Raw genomic sequence first — 24181 nt, 5'->3', positions numbered from 1 at the left:
TCAAGTTGGCAACTGTGAATAAACATTTATAATATGCCAATACTAGAAGTGATTAAAAAATGAACCAAACAATGAAATAAACCTTAAACTTAGATTTGGGGACACCAATAAGTGTCATGACACGGACATGTCTTCTCTTTATAATGGGATACATCATGAGTTCATTATTCATCCACCTGGAAATTTACAGCAAAAATTCATGTAAGCACTTTAACCAAAACTAGACTTTCACATTTCTGCTGATAAACCCTCCAGCTTGCAGGTTTGACATCCGGTGTAAATTTAGCAGTGATTTAATCCACATCAGCAGATTGACTCATATTCAGATGTTATAACCATCTGTCTCTGTCTCACCTCACTATACAGACAAAGCATTTCATATATTTTTACTGTTGTGTGCAGGATCTTAAATTTAAATACACAGATGGCTTAAGGATGATTAAAATATGACCTAAATTTCATTTGGGGGTAAACTGTTCCTTATTTATCAGATGACAGTAAAATGACAGTAATGTGTTATTGCTATTTATCATACAGTATTTGAACAGCTAATGCAGAAAATGTAACTTTTCAGAAATAATCTCTATATTTTAAATATATAACCCAAATTTCATAATTATATTGCAAAGCCTGGACACATTTATGGCCTTTTAATATTACTGACCACGACCCATTTTAGTTTGAACATCATGACATATTTGTGAACATATGGCAGTGGTTAATGTAAGGGTTAAAGATATACTTTAGCAAAATGAGTTTGCAGTGGATTGTGGGAAACTTCTGGTGATGCTTAAGTTCATCTCCATCTGTCCCTATGAGGATATCGGCTAAACGTGTAACAATAACTGCCATTAAACTATAAAGATGTTATAAAGGCTGCATTGTAAAAATGTTGCTGTAGTTATGCAGCTGTTTGCCAGTAACTTACTGTAGATTTAAATTGATGTTATTTACTAGCAACAGTTTGTTTATAGTTAAATAAACATTAAACATTACCAAGTCTTTATCTTTACAAAGTAAAACTAAAATAACAGCCTCACACAAAGCATTCTGGGAACCAGAAATCCTCATAAACTGTTTAGACTTTTTTCTTCAGATTTTGGTTCTCAGAATGCTTTGCATGATGCTGTTATTATATAATTTTAGATAAAGACTTCATTTAACTTTGAACAAACTGCTGCCAGTAAATAACATCAATCTACAGTAAGTTACTGCCAAACAGCAGTAATACTGTCATTTCAACAGAAATTTTAATCATTGATATCATATTTTTGCTTAAAAATGTAGGCAGTATTTTTGTTTGAACATAGAAATCTGTGACTATTTTAAACATGCGTATAATGTTTAAATCAATCCTATTATAACTAGAATGAAATACAGTACAGGTTTAAAGTTTGAACTCTGTCTGTCCAGCAGATGGAGACACAGATTGTTAAAAAAGTAAGAAACCAGAGATCTGTAGGGCATTATAAGCTCAATGTGCTTCTACATAAATACTGTATATACACCATCATAATATATTTCTTATTAAATCCCTTAAACAGTTGTAGTGAATACAGGGGCACATTGTGAACATACAAAAAGAAATGCCAGACTCAAGGATTTGGTTTAAATTCTTTAAAGGTGCATTCAGTACAGTGTAATTCTTCTATATCTGCAGGCATACAGTATGTACATGATTTATATACAATCCTTATAGAAAATAAAACTAATAAAAAATAATCCGCTTTTGTACAGAAGCAAATGAAACTATATATACATCTTTAAAATGACAAGGCATATGGTACACTGCAAGATTTTCTCTTTCATTATGCATTGAAGTGCATTCAAACTGACTTCACACGAACCGCTCATGTTTCAGAGGATTTCTGCGTTACAGTATGACCTTTTGCTAAAGTGAAATGTGAATTGTAAACTGAAGATGATTGTAAAAGGTTAAATCTCATTAAACTTACAGGTCATATTTCACCTAACAGAAAGCATCTAGCGTTATTAAAACACAAAATCACAAAAATGCACTTCATTACTGTAACAGGAATCTAATGGGAATCAGAATTGAACAAAAACATCTTTATTTGATTTGTAGTGAAATGACCTGGTTGTGTTTTTATGAGATTTACCCTAGGAGTGAGAAGTGAAACGCACGCACACACGCACGCACGCACGCACGCACGCACGCACGCACTTTGCTCATACAATCATGCAAATAGACATGCTTGCATACATCTGTCTGTCTGTCTCTCTCTCTCTCACACGCATACAGATAGACACACACAAATAAACACACAAATATACAGACAGACGCACAGACGCACACACACACACACACTCACACACACACACACACACACACACACACACACACACACACACACACACACACACACACACACACACACACACACACACACTCACAGAGACACACAAACATGCACACAGACATGTTGATCATACAATCATGCAAGTATAGACATGCTTGCATACATCTGTCTCTCAAACACACATGCACACACACGTGCACACACACACACAAGTGTACACACCTCTCTACTCTTACATTTTCACAAGAGTAAATATATCTTTCTCTGTATGTATAATTTCTTTAAATATTTAAGAATAAAGCGCTTTAAAAATAAATAACCACAGTTTTAAGTTTTTTTTCTATTGCAAGATAGTGATTCATTTTCTTTTAAAACTCTGTATGTGCAAGATCTGTGCAACAGTGAAACTTCTTATCCTAACAAACAAACAAACAAACAAATAAACAAACAAACAAAAGTTACATTCAATACTGGGAACTTAAAGCACTGATGAAAGTCCAAAACAGTGTCAGAGTCCAAACCGGCTCAACAATCCCAACATTCCAGAGTCTTTACTTCGAGGTCTGAAGGAGTAAAAGCACTCGCTCAAGAATATCCAAAAACAACCAAGATTGCACTTCAAGTATTCAAATAAGAAAGTCCTGCGTGTTCTCGAGTACCAAACCTCAGGGATTCACCACGGTAATGCCAACACTTACTGAGGCAGGTGCACGTATTGCAACTTTGATTTGTCAGGATGATTTCTCAAACATGTTTTACTTCAATAAACATCCCAGAAAAAAATCAGCTTATCGTTCTAATTATAATACTCTATAAAGGTTAAAGCCAGTTCAATAAATGTCCTTTCCACGGGATGACGGATCATCTAGCCTGTGAAACAGGAAGCAGTATAGACGTCTTCATTTTTAACTTACAGTAATCTCTGGTGCAGTAAAGTTAAATATAGAAATAAACCACCAGACCCTTCACCGCTCACAGCAGAAAAATCCCCTCAGGATCACTTGTGGTGTAATAACGGAGTCTGGCACAATCTTCATCAGTTTCAGAAAACTGTACGAGCGCACCAAGGGCCGGAAAAAAGGCCAAAATGGTGGAGATGATGATGATGATGCAAGCACGCATCTCATCACCAAACACGCAGTGATCAGGTGTCATTGTAAACAGAGCGCTTAATCCTCCAAAATAAATGCAGAAAGTTTGAGGCGTTGACCTCAAAAATCCCAAACACTTTTTTAAAATGAGACGTATGCACAGGCACTGCAATAAACCTGCGTCTCCAAATGTGCAATTATACAGCAGATGAAAATTACAGTAGAAGATATTAAAACTCGAAAGTCTGTCAGTTTAAGATGAACAAATCTTAATCTTAAAAACTCTCAAGTTAAAATTGTTTCTGTGTTTCAGTTTGGTGTTTGAGCATAAACTTTAATGCAGCATTGAGATTATTTGCAATCGTTCTCAGCATTGCTTTGTGTCCTTGTGAAAGGACCGTCTTAGGACATACACTGAAGAAGAGGCCAAAGATTCATGAAAAACAAGAAGGGAAATTATTTCACCTTTAAAATGTGACTCATAAGTATTGAGCTCAGCAGCTGTGAATGAAACATTAAAGCACTTCAATGCATCAAATATCTGAGGCGTCACTGCAAAAAATGACTTTCTTAGCATATTTGTCTTGTTTTCAGTACAAATATCAAAAAATTCTTAAATTAACCCATTAAGTGGAGCTGTCCTGTGAGCGGGACACCTAAGTATACTTAAAATTTACATGGAAAATATTGATGTCTATCACAACCGACTATATATTGTTGGAAAGGTCTAAGCCTCTAGAATACATATTTCAACAGTGTTTTATAAAATAAATTATGTAGGGAGAGTTATTGATTCATTTATGAATAGAGTGTGCCTCAAAACATTTATATCCTGAGAAATGTCAATCCCGCCGACGGCATGCCTACATTTACTTCAGTGTTTTGCATGTGAGTTCTTATCAAACTATCCTATTATAAATCTTCAAAAATGTTGACAAACTATATATTGTTGGAAAGCCCTAAGAATGTAGTTTTTATATTTCAAAACCTTTTTGCAGTAATAATAATAATAATGCAGTGACAGTAATTGATTAATTTGTTACAAGAGTATGCAGCAAACCATTGACACCTAGTGGCCGTTGTTGGTAAAACCACTAAAAGTGTAACACAAACCTATTTTTTTGTGATTTTAACTTTAAATCTGGATCAGAACTACTCGAGACTTATGGCTTCATGTTTGCATTATTACTTTTGTAAAATATAAATTTTTTTATCATTTTATTTATAAAATTATTATGTTGTGTAATTATTTTTATTTATTAAAATAAATGTAAACTGCTATTACAATTTATTACTCTTCTTTAAATCAAGACCAAGATTAGACTTCTATACCAAAAAAGCCAGAGTTATATTAATTTGAAGGTGTATTTCACATTTTCAACCCCCCCCACTCAAAGGGTATTTGTGGCACTTAACGTGTTAAGATGTATTTTCTTGATGAGCATAATGACCTAAGATAATAAGTCTAGTTTTTAGACAAATAAATAAATAAATAAAATTTAAGTTAATTTGTGCCCAAAACAAGCAAAAATATCTGCCAATGGCATAAAGAAAAAATCTTGAAACAAGTTTACTTTTTTCTTAAACACTTAATTCAAGAAAAAAATTCTCACACCACTGGCAGATATTTTTGCCCGCTTCAAGCACACATTCACCCAAATTGTATATTTTTGTCTAAAAACTAGACTTATTCTCATTTTCCGCTTCAAGAAAATATGTCTTGATTTAAGAATTTTTAGATATTTCTACAGAAAACAAGACAAAATACTAAGTAAGAAAGTCATTTTTTGCAGTGTTAACCTGTACGGTACTTTACTGTACGCTCCTCCAGATACGGGAAAACCACATTCATTTAGGTCAATCTCATAAAGTGTCAAGAAATAAGTCATGTTACACCCAAAAGAGAGAGAAATTATATTTGCATGAAGATAATAAAGCCTATTTTTAGTCCCATTAACATTCTTTGCACTTTCATTATTTTATTTGTAAACCTTTCTCACCAAATTCTCATGTAAATGCAGAAAAACCTGTAATGCATACATAAGCTAAATAATGTAATAGAAATGAAAAGAAAGCAGGTTTTGCTGACTGTAATATGATAATAAGAATGAGATTTTAACACAAATAAGAGTTTGAAGTAAACAGTGCTGATCTGTCATGAAATAACAAAACCTTAATGATTTATCTTCTCTCTGTGTTTCTGCCTATATATACATTTCTCTCTCTATCTCTCTCTCTCTCTCTATATATATATATATATATATATATATATATATATATATATATACATATATATATATACATATATATATATATATATATATATATATATATATATATATATATATATATATATATATATATATATATATATATATATATATATATATATAAATCTCTCTATGTACACTACACATGTGGGTGAAACATGACATTTTTCATGAGGTTTGACCTTGTTTATCCGCCTGACATAAAGCCATCATAATGAAATAACTGTGATTATTGCACTAAGCAACTTTTGGTAATCGTAATGTCCTCCATTAGGACATCAGTTCAAAACAGAAAACTTAAACAGATACAGTTATTAAATGAGAACTTATATAATAAATTATAATAGATTAGATTTCTTTAGAAAGGAAGTGTGCAAGGGAAATTCATGTCATTGAGAGCGATAGAGAATCAAATGCAACCTCTCTCTCTTTCTCTCGCTCGCCCCTGAAGAGTTTAGTTTAGCCCAGAGTCGCCCCCTGGTGGCCCTGAGAGGGAAAGACATCTGTCCTGTCCCTAACGCAGCCCTGAGACCCACTACACTAGGCCAAAAACAGACAGACGGACAAACAAACAAACAATGAAATCTCCCATCTGGGTGAGCTGGTATAGCTGATGTTTGTAGAAATGATGAAATGGGATTGCATTCACAGCGTGGATTCAATCTCTGCTTTGCAGGTTGTGACGGTGGCTCCCTTTGGGGTGAGCTTGAGAAAGCTGGGTTTCTCTGAAACTGTTGAATTTCCGTTACTGGGTGACGTCAGCGCTTTCGTCCGCTCGCCCTTCGAGCCGTCACCATCTCCGTTAGACCCCGGATAGATGACGAGGAACCAGGACGCCAGGAAGCCCAGGAAAGAGCCACATGAGGCCACGAGCGGAATGACCCGGACAGAGCCGACGGCGTCCACAACCGCACCCAACGCTGATGCCACCAGGATCTGTGAGATGTATACTTGGCACGAAAGGATGGCACAGTCGATGCCAAAACCTCGCTTTGAGTTCCCGGGACTGTGATGTACATACTGTAAACAGAAAAACACAAAACACATCAACACATTATTCTCAAACCTGGTCAAGATCTTCATCAAGAAAAATAGACTGAACAGATCAAATCTATTGAATTTAGATCAAGAACTGTGACTTTCTAAAGAAATGAATAATGTTTGGCATGACTAAACAACTACCAACAGATATTTTATACAGGTTGCACACTTCATCTCTAACAGTCTGTTTATGTAATGTTTGAAACATAAAAAATGATTTCAACTCTAAACTGCAAAAAATTACTTTCTTACTCACTATTTTTGGGTAAAAATGTGTAAAGATTCAAACATCAAGATGCATTGATGAGCATATAAGAAAATACGTCAATATACAATTTAAGTGAATGTGTGCTTAAAGAAAGCAACAAAAAAAAATCTGCCAATGGGGTAAGCAAAAAAATCTAAAAACTTTTTTCTAAAATATTTAATAAAAACTAGATTTATTTTCTTAGGTCACTTTGCTCATTAAGAAAATGCATCAAGAATTTTGAAATATTTGAACTAAAAACACGACAAAAATACTAAGAAAGAAAGTCATTTTTGCAGTGTAGTGTATAATATTATTATTATAGACCTACTTATACATAATGCATCAAATATAATTCACAATATACTTTCAAAAGGTTAGAAAAGCATGTGCTCTCAGCTTAAGGTAAAAATGAATTGTAAAAATATAAATGAAAAAAAAGAGACGAGGTTTAGTGACAGGATTAGCATTCGTAGACTGCAAAAAATTACTTTGTTACTTAGTATTTTTGTCTTAGTATATTTTTAAAACAAGATGCATTTTCTTGATGCGTAAAATGACCTTGACCTTGAAATGAAAATAAGTCTACTTTTTACACATAAAAAAATACAATTTAAGAGAATTTGTGCTTAACCCATTGGCAGATTTTTTTTTGCTTGTTTTAAGCAAATTTTTCTTGAATTAAGTGTTTAAGAAAAACGTTTATTTTTACCATATTTTTTGCTTGTTTTAAGCACAAATAAAACTTAAATTTATGTTTTTTGTCTACACTGCAAAAAACGATTTTCAAGAAAAAAAATCTTAGTATTTTTGTCTTGTTTTAAGTAAAAATATCAACAAATTCTTAAATTAAGATGCTTTTTCTTGATGAGCAAAATGACCCAAGAAAATAAGTCTAGTTTTTACACAAAAATATCAAATTTACGTGATTTTGTGCATAAAACAAGCAAAAAAAAAATCAGCCAATGGGATAAATTTCTTGGGTTGTTTTGCTCATCAAGCAAAAGCATCTTAATTTAAAAATGTTTAGATGTTTTTACTGAAAACAAGACAAAAATACTAAGAATTTTATTTCTTGAAAATAATTTTTAGCAGTGTATAATTTTTTATTTCATTGGCAGATTTTTTTGCTGGTTTTAAGCACAAATTCTCTTAAATTTTATATTTTTTATGTAAAAACTAGACTAAATTGATCATTAAGAAAATACAACTTAATTTAAGAATTTTTAGATATTTTTACTGAAAACAAGACAAAAATACTAAGTAAGAAAGTCCTTTTTTTCAGTGCTCAGACAGATGAATGAAGACTCTGACCTCTTTCATATCGTGATACTGGCCCAGTAGAGCATACGGACAGTACGAGATGCTCATGGAGATTATTCCCATGCTGCTGATCATCACCATGGAAACATAGACATTTGGGAAGATGGCCATGACAGCTGTACCGACTGTGAAACCCAGAGTGCCCAGGATATATATGACCTTAATACTGAGGTCAAAGTTATTCAGGTACTTCTGCAGTAAAGCTAGAGAGATAAATGGATAACCATGAACCTCATATACAATACTGTATGTATAAAGATCATTGATGTGAATGATACTGACCTGAACAGATCGCAGCCGTGGTCGCATAGATCACCAGACCCCAGCAACCCATCTGTACACCTTTATGATAGTTATGCAGGGCTGTCGAGTTCAACGGTGCCTAAAGGAAAAGCATAAGAACATGAACTTTGCTATTGTAGTATCAACCTTCATTACTTTATTAAGAGTAAGAGAAGATTTCTCACCGTAGGGTCTCCCTCATAGATGACCTGTCCCATGAAGTCAGTATAAAACACAGCTTCTGCTATGATGGAGAACCAGGTGACCAGATGACAGATGCACAGTCTGAAGAGCTCTTTGGGCATCTTTAACATGGACATCCAGAGGAGGCGAACGGTGGTCTCAACTTCCCCCTCCTCGCTCTCCGTGTCCCCGCTGGAGTTTGTGTTCCCGCTCTGGTGTCTCGCTCTTTGGCCGTTCCTCTGCTTGTGTCGTTTCTCAATCTCATAGATGTCATTCATACTGCGGGAGGATTTGATGAGCAGCGCCGCGTTTGCTCGTCGATAGCGGTATCGATGGGAGCCGACGCGACCGTAGTACGAGAACGTGCAGGACGACTGTCGGTAGAAGATGTGACGTCTGCGGCGCATGGAGGCATTGGTGCTGGAGGGTTTCATGTGCGTGCCGCCAGGCGACATCTGTCCGTTGAGGCCGTTCGGGTCCGTTGCGTGTCCGTTGGGTGACTTGGATCGGTCGGGTTGATTGTTGAGCAGAGCTTCCTCGCCATCTCGCTCCGACTGCTGCAGGAACGCTGACAGCCGGCTGTTTTTTCCTCGCAGGAACTCTTGACTTTCTGCACTGCTGCTGCGGCGTGGCGGTGAGCCGTGGTAGGACGAAACGCGATCTTGGAAGATCGAGGGCTCGATGGCACACAAGAACAGGCTGTCGTGATCCATGTGTCCCAGCGTGGCATCGGGCATCGCCAGAACAGAATCGCTTTTACTGCGGACGATGTCGACATCCAGGAAGTCCATGTCTAAGTCCCGTTCAGAGCGTCTGTCCGCGTAAGAGTCGCAGTGATCGTAGGAGTTGTAAGGCTCGTTTTCGTGGATCATGTCGAGCTGGGGTTGTTGTAGCAGAGAGCTGTTGATTTTAACGCTGGATTCGATTTCGGCCTCATCGTCCAGACGATCTTGCTGAGGGCTGAACTGTTGTTCCTCTATGCTGAAGAGATGCAGAGCCACAGACACGATGAACAAAACCGCAGCGAAGAGAAACAGAATTTGCTCCTGAGATTTGAAGGCCCGACCCAGAAAAGTGTGAGTCCAATCGAGTCCCCCCAGAGCGTAACCGACCGCACCACCAAACCCTAAAACACACAACACAACCCGTTTTACACAGATACAACAACTTGGTAACATTTGAACGGTTTGCCTTCTTATGTTTTATATGCGTGTCAGCAGACATTTGCTCAATAAAGTAACACTGCACAAAAAAAACTCATATATTACTGGAAAAACGTCAATCAAGGTCATGATCTACACTACAGTACATACAATACAGTAAAGAGGTAAAAGAAACTTTTTTTGTCAATCCGACTCAATTTAATCCGATTGTAGGTTACGACAATACAGTTTACATGCATTGCAATCAGATTAAAATGTTTGTTTACAAGTGCATTGTATATAATCCAGGCCAAACGTTTGTGCAAGCGCACAGCCATGGTTGCCAGATTTGCGTATCACAACCAGCCAATGAACATTTAGAACTAGCCCAAAGCATCCCAATAACTTTTCACATCCCAAATACCAATAATTAAATCAACGATACTTCGGTCTTTAACCCACAGAAAAAATAAACTTTGAAACAGTTTAAAATACACCAAATCTGAACTCTGCCAAAAATCAGAGGACTTGGCAACACAGCGAACAGCATCTCTGCAAAAAATATACTTTATTACTTAGTATTTTTTTCTTGTTTTCAGTAAAAATATAAAATAAATTATAAATCTAGATGTATTTTCTTGATGAGCAAAAGACCTAGGAAAATAAATCTAGTATTAGACAAAAAATATAAAATATAAGCGAATTTGTGTTTAAAACAAACAATTTTCTTGAATTAAATGTTTAAGAAAAAGTTAACTTATTTCAAGAAAAAAAAAATTCCATTGGCAGATTTTTTTTGCTTGTTTTAAGCACTAATTCACATAAATTGTATATATTTTTGTCTAAACTAAACTTATTTTCCTAGGTCATTTTACTCATCAAGAAAACACATCTTAATTTAAGAAATGTTTTGATATTTTTACTGAAAACAAGACAGAAATACTAAGTAAAAAAGTCAGTGCAGTGTAAGAAGTTTTCAGATATAGGCAAAGAAAACACACTTTTTGAAAGGCACGGCACTATTTTTTGCATGTATATAATGTTATGAAAGACATGAACACTGTGGAATGTACAGCACGTGAACCCATTACCTTAATAATGCATGTTTTCATTGTCTTGCTATTGCATGTTTCTGTGACGAGAGTTATGTGATATGTGAATAAAAGGTAAATATAAGATGTGAACTTAAGCACAATTTTTCTGTGCATGTGCACAAGGTATTTTTGCATCTGATTGAGAAAATACTACAATTCACGCGTTTACATGCACACTTTTCTCCTGATGATCAGATCACAGATCGGACTACACCACCGTTTCAATACTATTCAATTGTATTGATGAAGGTGTTTAAATGAACACATTTCAATACAACTGAGCCATCAATATGATTACAAACTGATTATTTGGTTGCATGTAAACATAGGTACAGCGTCTCATATGATTTGTTTTGATAATGACTCAGTGTAATAGTCTTTACATGATACCTGCAGAGAAAGCGTGTATGTTAAGGGCCATATCTTGTTCCTCAGTGTCAGCCACATCCAGCAGATACGCTCGTATAGGACCCTCGGTCGCATCAGCACAAAAATCCAACACCACCACCCCCAAAACAGTCATGACAATCCCTATCGGCTGATTATTTGGCACATCTCCTAAAGCAAGACCTGAGAGACAGAGAGAAACATTAGACTGTCTGTGTTATTCATCAATAAGCCTTAAATGAATTTGCACATCATGTCATCAATTACACAACAGCATCCCGTCCCAAATTGTATTTATTTTCTACTCAAACACAGAGTGTGTGTTTTCTAGTTTCTATAAGATGAAGAGAACAAACTCAAGTATTATTCAAGGTATTTATAGATCTCAAAGTTGTCTTCTTTAACATGTTTTCAATACATTTCATTAATTTTATGATAAGAAATACAGTAGACCTTTAAAGTCTTTTTATAAAATGTGTTTTTATAGTCAACAGTCATGCATTAATGATATTTTACATGTTCAATTATATTTATATGAAAAACAAAAAAATGTGTTTTGTGCTTATGACCCTGGACCGCAAAACCAGCAATAAGTAGCATGGGTACATTTGGAGCAATAGCCAAAAATAAAAAATGTTATGGCAAAAATCATTAGGATATTATGCAAAAATCATGTTTCATGAATATATTTTGTACATTTCCTATCATAAATATATCAAAACACTTCATTTTGTGAGTAGACGCAGTGCTAAGGACTTCATTTAGACAACTTCAAAGGTGATCCTAACAAACCACACATCAATGAAAAGCTGATTTAGTCACATGATGTATAAATCTTTAGTACAGAAAATTAACCCTAATGATTGGTTTTGTGGTAGGTTCATGTTTCATAAAGTGATCCACAAAGGGTTAAAAACTAAACAAACGGTACACACAGATAGTTTTGTGTGTGATGTCAGTGTGTGTTTATTGTAAATGTGTACAGGTGTGTACTGTCTGTCTGTCATCTCTCGGTTTTATTACTGTAACTTTCATTAATCCTCATGAGTCCTGAAGTCATCAATATTTCAACAGATAAACACAAACACACAATGCTTCAGGACTCTATGAACTGAGTTTCATCTCATACCCGCTGATGATAACAATCAACACATTACACGTGTGCCACATCTATTGACACTGTCCGTCTTTATATCTAATGCACTAAACTCCACAGGGCAACAATAACATGACAGCATACAGAAGAGCTTTAAATCAGACTGATGTGTAAGATGAATGAGAAAGAGCTCGATCTCTATACTCAACCTGAACAAATCCTCTGTTATAATGAATAAAACTGAGATCACAGCAGGTGCACAGTAAGCGTGGACTCAGTACTTCAGTTAGCAGCACACTTTCTGTCCGACAATAGAGTCACACTCAACACAAAGTCATGGAGACAGGAAGTTGTTCCAGATACGCAATGAAAGGTAAAAAGAGGCACAACAGGAAACTGCTTCCTGTGAACTGATTCCTAATGCTTTCCCATGTCATCGAGAGAGCGACACAGTTCAACTGACATCATACACACACAAACCACACACACACACACACACACGCACGCATGCATTTATACACACACAATCAGAAGCGGACACATACAGATGCACAGACAGAAGCACACACGCATGCATGCATGCACTCATACCCACACACGTTGAACTGTGGACACACACACACAAACGACAGATGCACACCCTGACAGACAGACACACAAACACACGCATGCATGCATTTATACACACACAATCAGACGCGGACATACACAGACAGACGCACACACGCATGCATGCACTCATACACACACACGCACGCAGGCACGCACGCACGCAGCCGAACGCACGCACGCACGCACGCACGCACACACACACAGTAAGTAAGGGTACATATCTATTTGATTGATATACTGTATGTTGACACACAGGTTTTTAGTTTCACTGATCTCTGCTCAGTTCAAAGCACTGAAACATAGTAAAGGTTTGACAAGAGTTGAATAAAAACCACACCTGTAAAGTATAATCTTATATTCATACACACAGCTGGGACCTAAAAGCAACTTTGACATTTTGCTCACACCAAACAGCAGTGCCACACCAAAACAAAAGTCCTCATTATAATCGAATGCAAATAAAGTTGACTGCACTGGAGAAGTCTTACTTTCTAACACGCACACATGCATATTTAAAGTAAATTTATTTAAAAGAAAAAGCAGCTGAAATGCAAAACGTGAGAAGTCTTTTAAAAAACATCCGCATGGAAAAAGCATGCGTCATTGAAAAACAAATCATTTACACCTAAAATGGCATGAAGGCCAGTAAACTGTGGGCTAATTTTATTGTCGACTGAACTTTTCATTTAACTGGGAAATGCATTCACATCCCGCATTTTAAATGTGTTGTTTTAAAGATTTCAGGCCCTGACAGATGACGAATACACTTCAGAGATCAACATCAGTCCAGCAGGGGTTGCATACACAGACAACTGATGTAAAGAAATATATTTAAACACACCCTTTATATACACTATATGCTAATATATCAGATGTCTGTATGGGTGCACATCCTGATCATACCTCAGGCTCATTAATGTAAACATCTCACCTCCAGATATAACAGAGTTAAATGTCTCAAGTCAACATGAGGAACGTTTAAGCAAGTAAACAGGGCCTGTTTTAATTTCATGTTGACTTTTAAGGTTCAGATAACTCACCTATGAGTGAACCGTTGAGGAAGAGAGCCACGCCCAAGAGCACGCCCACACAAAGTGCCAGGATGAAGGGACGGCGTCGTCCCCATCGCAGCGTACAGCGGTCACTGGCTGAACCAATCAGAGGTGTGAAGATGAGACCCAGGATGGGACTGAGGAACCACGTCAGACTGTAGTATTGTTCTGGAAGACCTGAGAACACCACAGAACGACTCTGATGTCACTTCCTGTATCTAGTTCCCCTATTTCTAGTAATATTTAAGTAACACAACTCATGATCAATGACCAATGTAAAAAAACATTGAACCTCATGAACCTCAACAGTTTACAGTTTCAATTCATCTTCAAGGGACTCTTAATAATCCCAACCGAGATATAAGAGTCTTATCTTGCAAATTAAGTACTTTTAAACCACAACTTCTCATCTTGCACTTGCCTTGTGATGCACCAGCGTGACCTTGCGTATTATGTAATCATGTCAAAAGGTCGCACATGACTTATGCAAAACTACCCCTCCCTTGTTTACAACAAGTGTGGAGAAAGAGAAGTGTTCAGACGTTGTTGTATGTGAATGATAATAATTAATGTCTTTGTGTCAGTTTATTGTTTAAAATGATCAATAAGTGTGCGTTTCACATATGTAACTTGTGTGACCTTTCCGCGGGATTACGTAATATGCAAGGTTGCAATAGTGCATTACACAGCTAGTGCAAGACGAGAAGTTGTGGTTTAAAATGACTTTTTTTGTGAAAATGAGGATGGTTTCACTAGATAAGAGACCCTTATGTCTTGGTTATAGGATAGTTTAGAGCCTTTGAAGCTGCATTGAAACTGTTGAGGTCCACTAAAGTCAACTATATGGAGAAAAATCCTGAGATGTTTTCCTAAAAAAAACTTAATTTCTTCTCGACTGAACAAAGAAAGACATCAACATCTTGGAATAAATTATCAGGATTTTTTTATGAAAGTGGAGTAATCCTTTAACTAGAGATGCACCGATATGACATTTTTTCACCGATAGCCAATTATTCAGATTATTGCAGATACCAATAGTTTGGTAGTTATATTAACTTGCATTAACTAAATTCTGAACATTACATTTTCTGAATGTTATTCATTCTTATAATGACAATAAATGTTGAACATTAGACTAGTGATGTTTCTTTACATTTTTTATACACCTTTTCCTGTTCACTTTTGATTGGCAGGATATATCAGCCATGGCTATCGGCTGTTTTAAAACAATCAAATAGTGAAAAAATTGCTTTTATCGACCAATACTTATATATCGGTACATCTCTATCTATAACTATAGTCTTTAACTTATGTCTTATTGTTTTTATTTACAGTGTAATTCTTACAGTAAGTCAAATCGTTATTTATTTTCAGCGGGGAAAATAAGTATTTGACACAACAGCATTTTTATCAGTAAGGGGATTTCTAAGTGGGCTATTGACACAAAATTTCCCTCAGATGTAGCCATCAAGCCAAATATTGAAATCATACAAAGAAATCAGAACATTTAAGTATACAAGTTGAGTCATAATAAATATAGTGGAATGACACAGGAAATAAGTATTGAACACATGAAGAGAACAAGGTGCAAAATGGCATAGAAAGCCAGGAAATCACTTGAAATCTGTTAGTATTAAGAGAGAAACCCTGCCCCATATCAGTACTTATTGATATCAGCTGCTTTAGTCCTAATTGATGGCCTATAAAGGCTTCTCATTACCCAGGACGCCCACAGGAAAGACTTCATGATGGGTAAAAGCAAAGAACTCTCTCAAGATCTTCATAAACTTATTTTTAAAAAGCATTTTAATGGGAATGGTTATAGATGCATTTCCAGAATGCTGAATGTGAGCACTGTGGGGGCCATTATACAGAAATGGAAAGAGCATCACTTCACCATAAACCGGCCACGATCAGGTGCTCCACGTAAGATCCCTTTTCGAGGACATAATCAGGAGAGCCAAAAACCACTCGGGCAGAACTTCAGGAAGATCTTGCATCAGCAGTTACTGTTGTTTTAAAGAAAATTATAAGAAGTGCACTGAACCGCCATGGGATCCATACACACTCACCACGCAAGACTTCATTGCTGAAGAAAAAGCATGTTGAGGCTCGGTTAAAGTTTGCTTGTATACTTAAATGTTCTGATTTCTTTGTATGAATTCAATATTTGGCTTGCTGGCTACATCTGGTGGAAATTTTGTGTCAATAGTCCACTTAGAAATCCCTTTACTGATAAAAATGCTGATGTGTCAAATACTTATTTTTACCGCTGTAACTTAATTATGTTAATATAATGTGCATTTATTACTACTATCACATCAAACATTGCTCATGCAATAAGACTTTAGAGTTTGATTTATAATACTGTAAAAACAAAAATAAGTCATATTTCTAAAAATGTTTATATTGCTAATGGTCAATATGACTGTGTACAAAGCTCACTGTATCTCTCTGAACTTCAGGTTAAATGACGTCTGTGACAAATGGCTTTTAAAATAAAACATTAAATCAGATCAACAGGCTTTCTACGCACACGCTCACATGACTAAAATCAAAAGTACAGCTCTTGTGGAAAACACGATTTAGTCATTAATCCTCTGAGGCTGGCAAACATCCATCTTACTAATAAAAATACACAATCATTGTTCCCAGATCAGACAGGTCAGAACCAGAACACAAAATCGGGGACAAAACCTTGTTATAATCTAGAGAGCTCATTATTGTGTTAACACACAGATGAATGGAGCGATCTGACCAGAAACCCATTTTCATATCATGTTTCAAAAGCTTTTACCATCCAGCTGAAGTGATTGGAGTATTTTCAGAAAGAAATATATGTTTATAAGATTGATATAATTAAACCTAACCAAAGAAAAACATGCATTTATTTAACACTTTTCTTAAGTAAGTGTGCAATAGGCTACACATGTCAGAGCAGTGATGCCTTCAAAGTGCCAGCAGCACTGTAAACACACAATATTTGTTTTACCTCAATTATCTTGTTTTCGTAATTGTTTGAATCAAAAAAAAATAAATTGAAAATAAAAACAATTAATTGCACAGCCCTACCTCTCAGTGTACAAAGCTTCTGTCGCATGAGGGTCTTATTAGGCCGTACTGATATAAACACTATTGTCTCATCACACTGGGAAAAAATACCATTTATGACTAAAACTCAAGTCTTAAAACACACACAGACATTAGGAGATACATAAAAACACTGTAACATGTCATACAAAGCTACACCTATACCTCAAACAAACATTTTGATATAAACAGAGCGCAAAACAAGACTTCAGATTCACTGTTAAAAACACACACATGCTCTTCTGTCATAACACATCAGATTGCCAATACATCATACAGCCATTATAACACTGAATAACCTCATAGATGACACCAGCTATATCTGATAGGGATAGATGGTGTGGATGTTGCCATAGCAACAATGAGTCAGTGAGATATCACAAAGAAAGAGATGACCAGCGCTATCTTTACAGAGATATAAATGTAGATCCGCTCTTGTATGTATTTCTCCTCTGTAAGGGCTCTTTGAGGGTTTTGTTATGTAAGTGATGAGTTTTGAGATGTCTGCCTGACACAAACACATGGAGAACCGGTCAAACCATAACAAAACTTCACACAGGTGCACATCTGTATGTGAGACATGTTCAGGAAGGTCAGGAAACGATCAGGAGTGGATTCGGAGTCAAACGACTGCAGTTATGAAATTTTTTTTTACATTCCACCATTCTTTCCAGGAAAACAAACACTTATCAAACATACCACCATTCAGACAAACACATAATTCACCAAACATACATCTGTGTATTCAGTTTGAAGAGGAAGGCTAATGCTAATTTAAGCATTCTGACTTATTTACAATGTTAAAGAGTTGGATTCTCATGCCATTCTCATGAGTTTTTTTTAGTATGGCCCTGTATGACATCATAAAGGGCGGAATTCCTTATATGGGCACTTGTCGCAGAAGAGCACGGACGCACACATCAACCAGAGCGAGAGCAAGCCCACACGCACACCATCACATGTGCTATATTTGGAGTCGTCGCCAGCGCTGCACAGGACTTACTCGAGAAAGATTTGTCATTTCTTTTAAAATGAACAAAATGTCTGAACAGAAGTGTGTTTTTGGTTGTGAGGGAAATTTCATCTTCCCAAAAAACAAACACAAAAAAATACATTAAACTTAAAATTTCTAGTTCAGTAAACTTTATTTTAGGTTGTTTAATCTGTAATATCAATTGCTCTGTCCAACATCTCTACTTAGGTTTTATTAAATAAATTAATATTATTTTTGGTGTTATAAATGGTATTATAGCACAAAATTCATGACTGACTATCAATTATTTATTGAATAAATTTGATTCTACACAGAAATGCATTTTTGACATGAATTGTTAGTACTGTGGATAGAAATACGATAAAATTTACTGAACAGGGTTCATGTAAGTAAACAATGATTACACACAAAATGATCGTTTACAACAAAACAACATGAATAATACAATAGCTTAAACTTCTATTAAGTTAAAGTATAAATAATCAAAATATGCAGGCGCACAGGATTATGGGTATTCCTCACAACAAGTACTGATCATTTTAAGTTTGTTTTACTTTAATGCTTAGTTTAATTATTTTTTATGCTTGAAACTGTAACAAAATTTTTGAAGTATATGTGCAAAACACAAAATATCAAGTGATGTTTCCTTCATTGTTTAATTAAAGACAATATCTGGGTTAACAGTGCAGGCAGTAAGTAAAACTGCATCAAATGTCTGTTTTGTTGGCAATCGATGTGTAAGTGCATATAATGTAAAAAACACAAACTTATAGTAAGTCAAAAGTTATTCTGGCAAAATGCGATGATTTACTGTGTGTGTTGTGTGCGCATTTCTCTTTATCTCCACCCACAGCATGCCTGTTTCAGAAAGAAGCGGTGCAGCTGTATTTATCTTTTATAAATCTGATAAGACGAACGACTCTACAGAGATATGAAGGATGCAATACTACTCGATAGGTACTCAAGATTAACTTCAGAAAAAAACTCACATCTCTGCAAAAATCTGCAAAACATGCAGTACACACTCTCACAGAAAAGCAGAGAGATGTTTGTCACTTTATAATAAACCACACACACGCACGCACGCGCACGCGCACACTCACGCACGCACGCACACACACACACACACACAGAGAGTGAGTGAATACTATGTACTGCATACTTCACGTGTGTTTGGAGAAGAGCAGCTGAAGGCGCTGATGGTTTAACACTTTTATAAGAGTCAGACCAGAACCTGAGAGACCAAACCATGATGTGTTCATTAGAGATGACCTGAGATTGAGCCTCACTGCACCACCAACCACTTCCTGTTACCCTCGGCAACAAGTCCACTTCCTCAACTAGCAGGCAAAAGCGTGTTTAAAATATATTTGGTCTTTGTTCCGGAGCCACAGTTAAACACACAAACACACCGAGAAACAGGACAAACAAAAGATTTGAATCAGTTGGTAAGCAAGTTACTTGCTCTTTGAAAAATACGTCTAGTAAACATCCAAACAGGAAGAGGAGATTTCTGTAAATAATGACGGGAGATTTTTGTTTCCCACCGGGTCAAAAATGGTGAACAATACTGAGAGTCGAACCGGAGGAAACACTTTCTCTAAACCAGACCGAGAGAGAGAGAGAAAGAGAAGAGCAGCGGTCATCTGAAAATCTCACGGTCTTCTCTCTTATCAAACCAGTACACGAACAACAAACTCCCTGTCTGCAAGTGTTATCAGTCCACGTACCAAACAAAAGATCCTGAGGTCATTCTGGGCCTCAAGAAGTCAAAGCTGAAGCTGAGACACAATGTAGCAAACATGAACAACCAATGGACATATATGAATATTCATTCTTGATAAGAATAAACTAAAACATGAACCATCAGGACCCTGTCAGGACGATCAGAACCCAATCTCTCCAGAACACTGATCCTGATTCATCAGAAATCAAGCAGGTGATCGTATGAAATATTAACAGGACGCTCTCGTATTCGGTTCCATTGCAGCGGGTGTCCGGAGTCACCCATCGTTCTGCTCCGACTTAAACACAACTGTTTGAATTATTGAACAGAGACAGACAGATGGAGATATGTGCTGCTGGATCTAGTACAATCCTGAAAGCTAACAAACAGTTTAAACCCAAGAATGTCTAAGTTACTGATCTGAGATCAGCATTACTCAAGTAAATAACCGTAGGACTGGGCTTTGTTAGATGAATATTTATTTTAAACACACCAGACTCATCTCTGCTACAAATGAACACTTAAAGTTTGTTTGTGTGTTCTCCAGTTATCGTACAATAGATAATAGATATAATAGATAGATATCCACAAATTCATCCATTCATCCATCAACTCAGCACTAGACGTTCACAACATCATCACTACATACAATTTTTTTTTCTTTTTAGTTTAAATGAGGACTGCTATTGCTTATAGCTAAAGTTAAAGCCTGCCCTTACTGATTATTTATTCACTACTAGACTGAAGTCTGAATTGTTAAACGTCTTGCTGTCGGCTCTCAGAATTGTTGGCTTCCTACTTTTGTGGACAAAAATATCAAACTGTCCTCAGTATACTTTAAGTGCTAAATCAGCTTTTGTCATTGTTTCTGTAAAAACACAGAAAATCTGGCTATGAGAACGTAACACTAATCCACCAGAGATTGACCAAAAACACGCAAAAAGGTTCATTGTTTTGCTATTTTTACAGCACAATAGTTACAGATCTGCAAAATCACACGCAATAAAACACTTCAAACTCTTCTGTGGATCAGAAATGATGTTGTCCGTCCATAACTAACAGGTATGTAAGATGTGACATAGTGTACATTAGATAAAAGATGAATATAACAAGATTGAGCACTGCAATGGAGGAGAAATGCAAAGCTCAATGTTCATATTTGAATTGTATTTGTATTTTGTAATATTGTGTTTTTCATAAAAACCACAAAACCAGTCAAGGGTCAATTTATTGAAATAAATAATAAATAAACTTATAATAAATAATACAAACAGGTTTTCCATTGATGTATGGTTTGTTATAATAGGACAATATTTGGTTTAAAATCCAATTATTTAAAAATCTGGAATCTGAAGGGGGAAAAATCTAAATATTGAGAAAATCGCCTTTAAAGTTGTCCAAATGAAGTCCTTAGCAATATATATTACTAATGATAAATACATTTGAGATATACAGTAGGAAATTTACCAAATATCACGGAACAGGATTTTTTGTCACAAAAATCTATCATTTCGACCCCAACAATGTATTGTTGGCTGTTGCGACAAACATACCCGTGTGACGTATGACTTGTTTTGTGGTCTAGGGTCACATATTTGCCTTGTTAGGCACAAAGATTATGTGTTTTACCAGCCTCCATTTTCATTGTCAAACATTCATTCATCTGCTTCATGTAATGTTGAACATGTATAGAAACATACAAACATATGTCTCAGTTCACCCATTTTATTCACAAATAAATAAACTCATATTTTAGCCTATATTTTTGCCTTTAAGTACATGATTGAAAATGTGAACAAATGCTATTGAACATCTTATTATCTCTAGAATATGGAAATTAAAATGAGGGGTAATAACTGTGTTATGATGGAATTAGTGAGATTTTACTGTGCATCTAGCAAATGTTTGGCATGAAAAATGCATGTACTGTTTACAGACAGTATCACCACTATTAAAAAACAAACAAATGCAGCTACAGTTTGCAACATTATATTAAAATATATTTTATAGAGGAAACCAAATCACAAATGATGAAATGAGAAAAAGATCCCAATCCTCATTTTACGCTCTTCAGCAGATGTTTTTTTTGTCGTAAACTTTGTTTATCACCACATTAACTTACTGTAGCTGTGTTTCCATTACCCTTTAAATTGTGCCAATTGGCATTGCGAATTGAAATTAAAATGGAAACATGTCAATTTCGCAAAAACTACCATATATTGTAAAAATGTTTTTAAACCTTGCATGAAGTGTTTTTTTAGGCAATTCGGTGTATTTTGCAAAACTGCAATGGAAGTTTTTTTATTCACATTTCCATGTCACCTGCGCCAGCGTCACCTGTGCTTCACCGCAGTCACCTGATGTAAGTCAGTCACATAATTATTATTTGAAGATGACGTGGTATGAACTAAAACCTCCCAGAAACACTTCAATACATGACTGCTCCCAAAAGGTTTTTCTTGCCAATAATGTCTGGATAACACTCCTACATCTCTTCTGATTTAAAATAATCTACTATAACCTCCAAGAAACACCTATACGTTACAGCTTTCCTTAGCATTAATGTTTGGATAATACTCTTGTGTCTCCTTCGGTTAAAAATAATGTCATGTGCGGTGGATGTGATATTAGTTAAACCAACACAGTCGATGATATCTAGAATGAATGACTTAGCATGAGAGGAAAGACTATGTTTCAATCACATCATCGATTAATGGAAACACTGTCATTTTTCAATAGTTTGCGCTAAAGTTTTGTGCAAATTTGCAATGGAAACGCAGCTAGTGTCTTGTGTTTGTTAATGGTCTGTGTGTTGCTGGGAATGAGATCTGTTTGTTTTGTGTATAGATGAAACTCATGAATGCTGGAAATCATTCCCATTGTGAAAAGCAAAATTCCTCTTCAATCCTGAACATTCCAGGCTCCCAGAAATGACACTAGCTAATACACAACATCTCTCATCTATCACCCCAAACAAAACATCCAAAAACTCAAAAACAATCTGCAGAGTCACGCATTCCCAAAACCTTTGTCATGATGTCCTCTGTTCAGACTCTCAGCGCTTTTACAATTCTGCACATAACTGAAATGACTATGATGAACGTCACAGACAGACACTCCTCTGGGTGTGAATCAGGTCATGATAAACACCACATGATAGGTGTCTATATCATCTCTAGATTCCTGTGCATTAAACTAACAGGGAGTAAATCCATTAAAGCCGTTACTGTATCATTCAGACAGGAATAACTCTCTGTCAGTCATCTCAACAGTTTATTAACTGACGATCAACATGCATTAATCTGATTGACCAAGAGAAACATAATTTAGACAACATGACACCTGTGGCGAGGCTACATAAGGGGCAGGGAAGCACTCAGATTGATGGCTGGAGTCAGAAGAGACACAAAATATTGTTGTGGAAAAGCCGAAGAAATCACACATAAATTATAATCTCTTAAATAGTAATCGCTCAAATACGTATCATTTAGAAATAAACTATTTTTTATATAGAAAGTTTATCATTTGCGTGTGTTTCTAAACATTGCAAATGTTAACATTCAATTCAATTTTATTTATATAGCGCTTTTCCCAATTGTTAATTGTTGCAAAGCAGCTTTACATGAGTAGATGTAGGGGAGAACACAGAAAATCAATAGATAATATAAGAAGTAGAATATTGCGGCTAAGGATAAACCATACAAGCGAGCGTAGTAATAATGTAACATATACAGTAAAGTGCTAAGTTATGCCAAAGTTGGCTGACTCTCCCGGAGACGAAAAAAACCCCTAGGAGAAAACCCAATGGGAAGAACTCCTAGAAGGACAAAAAACCCTTGGGAGAAATTAATATATATTTATATATATAAACACGGTAGGGATAGGAAGCGGGTAAGCGGATTCAAGCCATTTGAAACAATTTGACCTAAACTCTGCGCTTAACAGGACACAAACACGCAAAATGATCTCAAAATACCACATTGGCTGTATTCTCATAAAAACAATCAGTTATGTCTTAAAGTGAACGCAAACAAACAAATCTTAAAGTGGCAGTACCCTAAAAAAAATCTGTTAATGTTTGTGTCATTATGTAAATAAAACAACAGAAGACAAAAGGAAAATCACTTCTGTAGCTTTAAAAAGATTCATTTAATTTAAAGAATGAAGAAGACAGTGTTACTATTCATTTATTCTTTATTTGTAACTTTGTTCTTTTCTATTTTTATAAGC

At 35.8% G+C, this 24181-nt stretch overlaps 1 protein-coding gene across 2 annotated transcripts in view; it reads right to left on the bottom strand.

Annotated features, from left to right (window-relative positions):
• Window positions 1-5786: 5786 nt before the first annotated feature.
• slc45a4a (solute carrier family 45 member 4a) overlaps window positions 5787-24181 on the bottom strand; it is a 42662-nt gene continuing 24267 nt past the window's right edge. For both annotated transcript variants that reach the window (XM_055220946.2, XM_055220947.2), the window contains 6 exons: window positions 14130-14318; window positions 11385-11564; window positions 8761-9884; window positions 8576-8675; window positions 8285-8496; window positions 5787-6702 (listed from right to left, as the gene is read on the bottom strand). In XM_055220946.2, the coding sequence (XP_055076921.1) occupies window positions 6328-6702; window positions 8285-8496; window positions 8576-8675; window positions 8761-9884; window positions 11385-11564; window positions 14130-14318 (2180 nt within the window). In that variant the 3' untranslated portion in view covers window positions 5787-6327. The remainder of the gene's footprint in view (window positions 6703-8284; window positions 8497-8575; window positions 8676-8760; window positions 9885-11384; window positions 11565-14129; window positions 14319-24181) is intronic.

Source organism: Misgurnus anguillicaudatus, chromosome 20 (genome assembly GCF_027580225.2).
Source record: "Misgurnus anguillicaudatus chromosome 20, ASM2758022v2, whole genome shotgun sequence".
NCBI classification, from domain to species: domain Eukaryota; kingdom Metazoa; phylum Chordata; class Actinopteri; order Cypriniformes; family Cobitidae; genus Misgurnus; species Misgurnus anguillicaudatus.
Note: the sequence above shows the minus strand (reverse complement) of the source record. Positions and strands in the feature narration are given on the sequence as shown.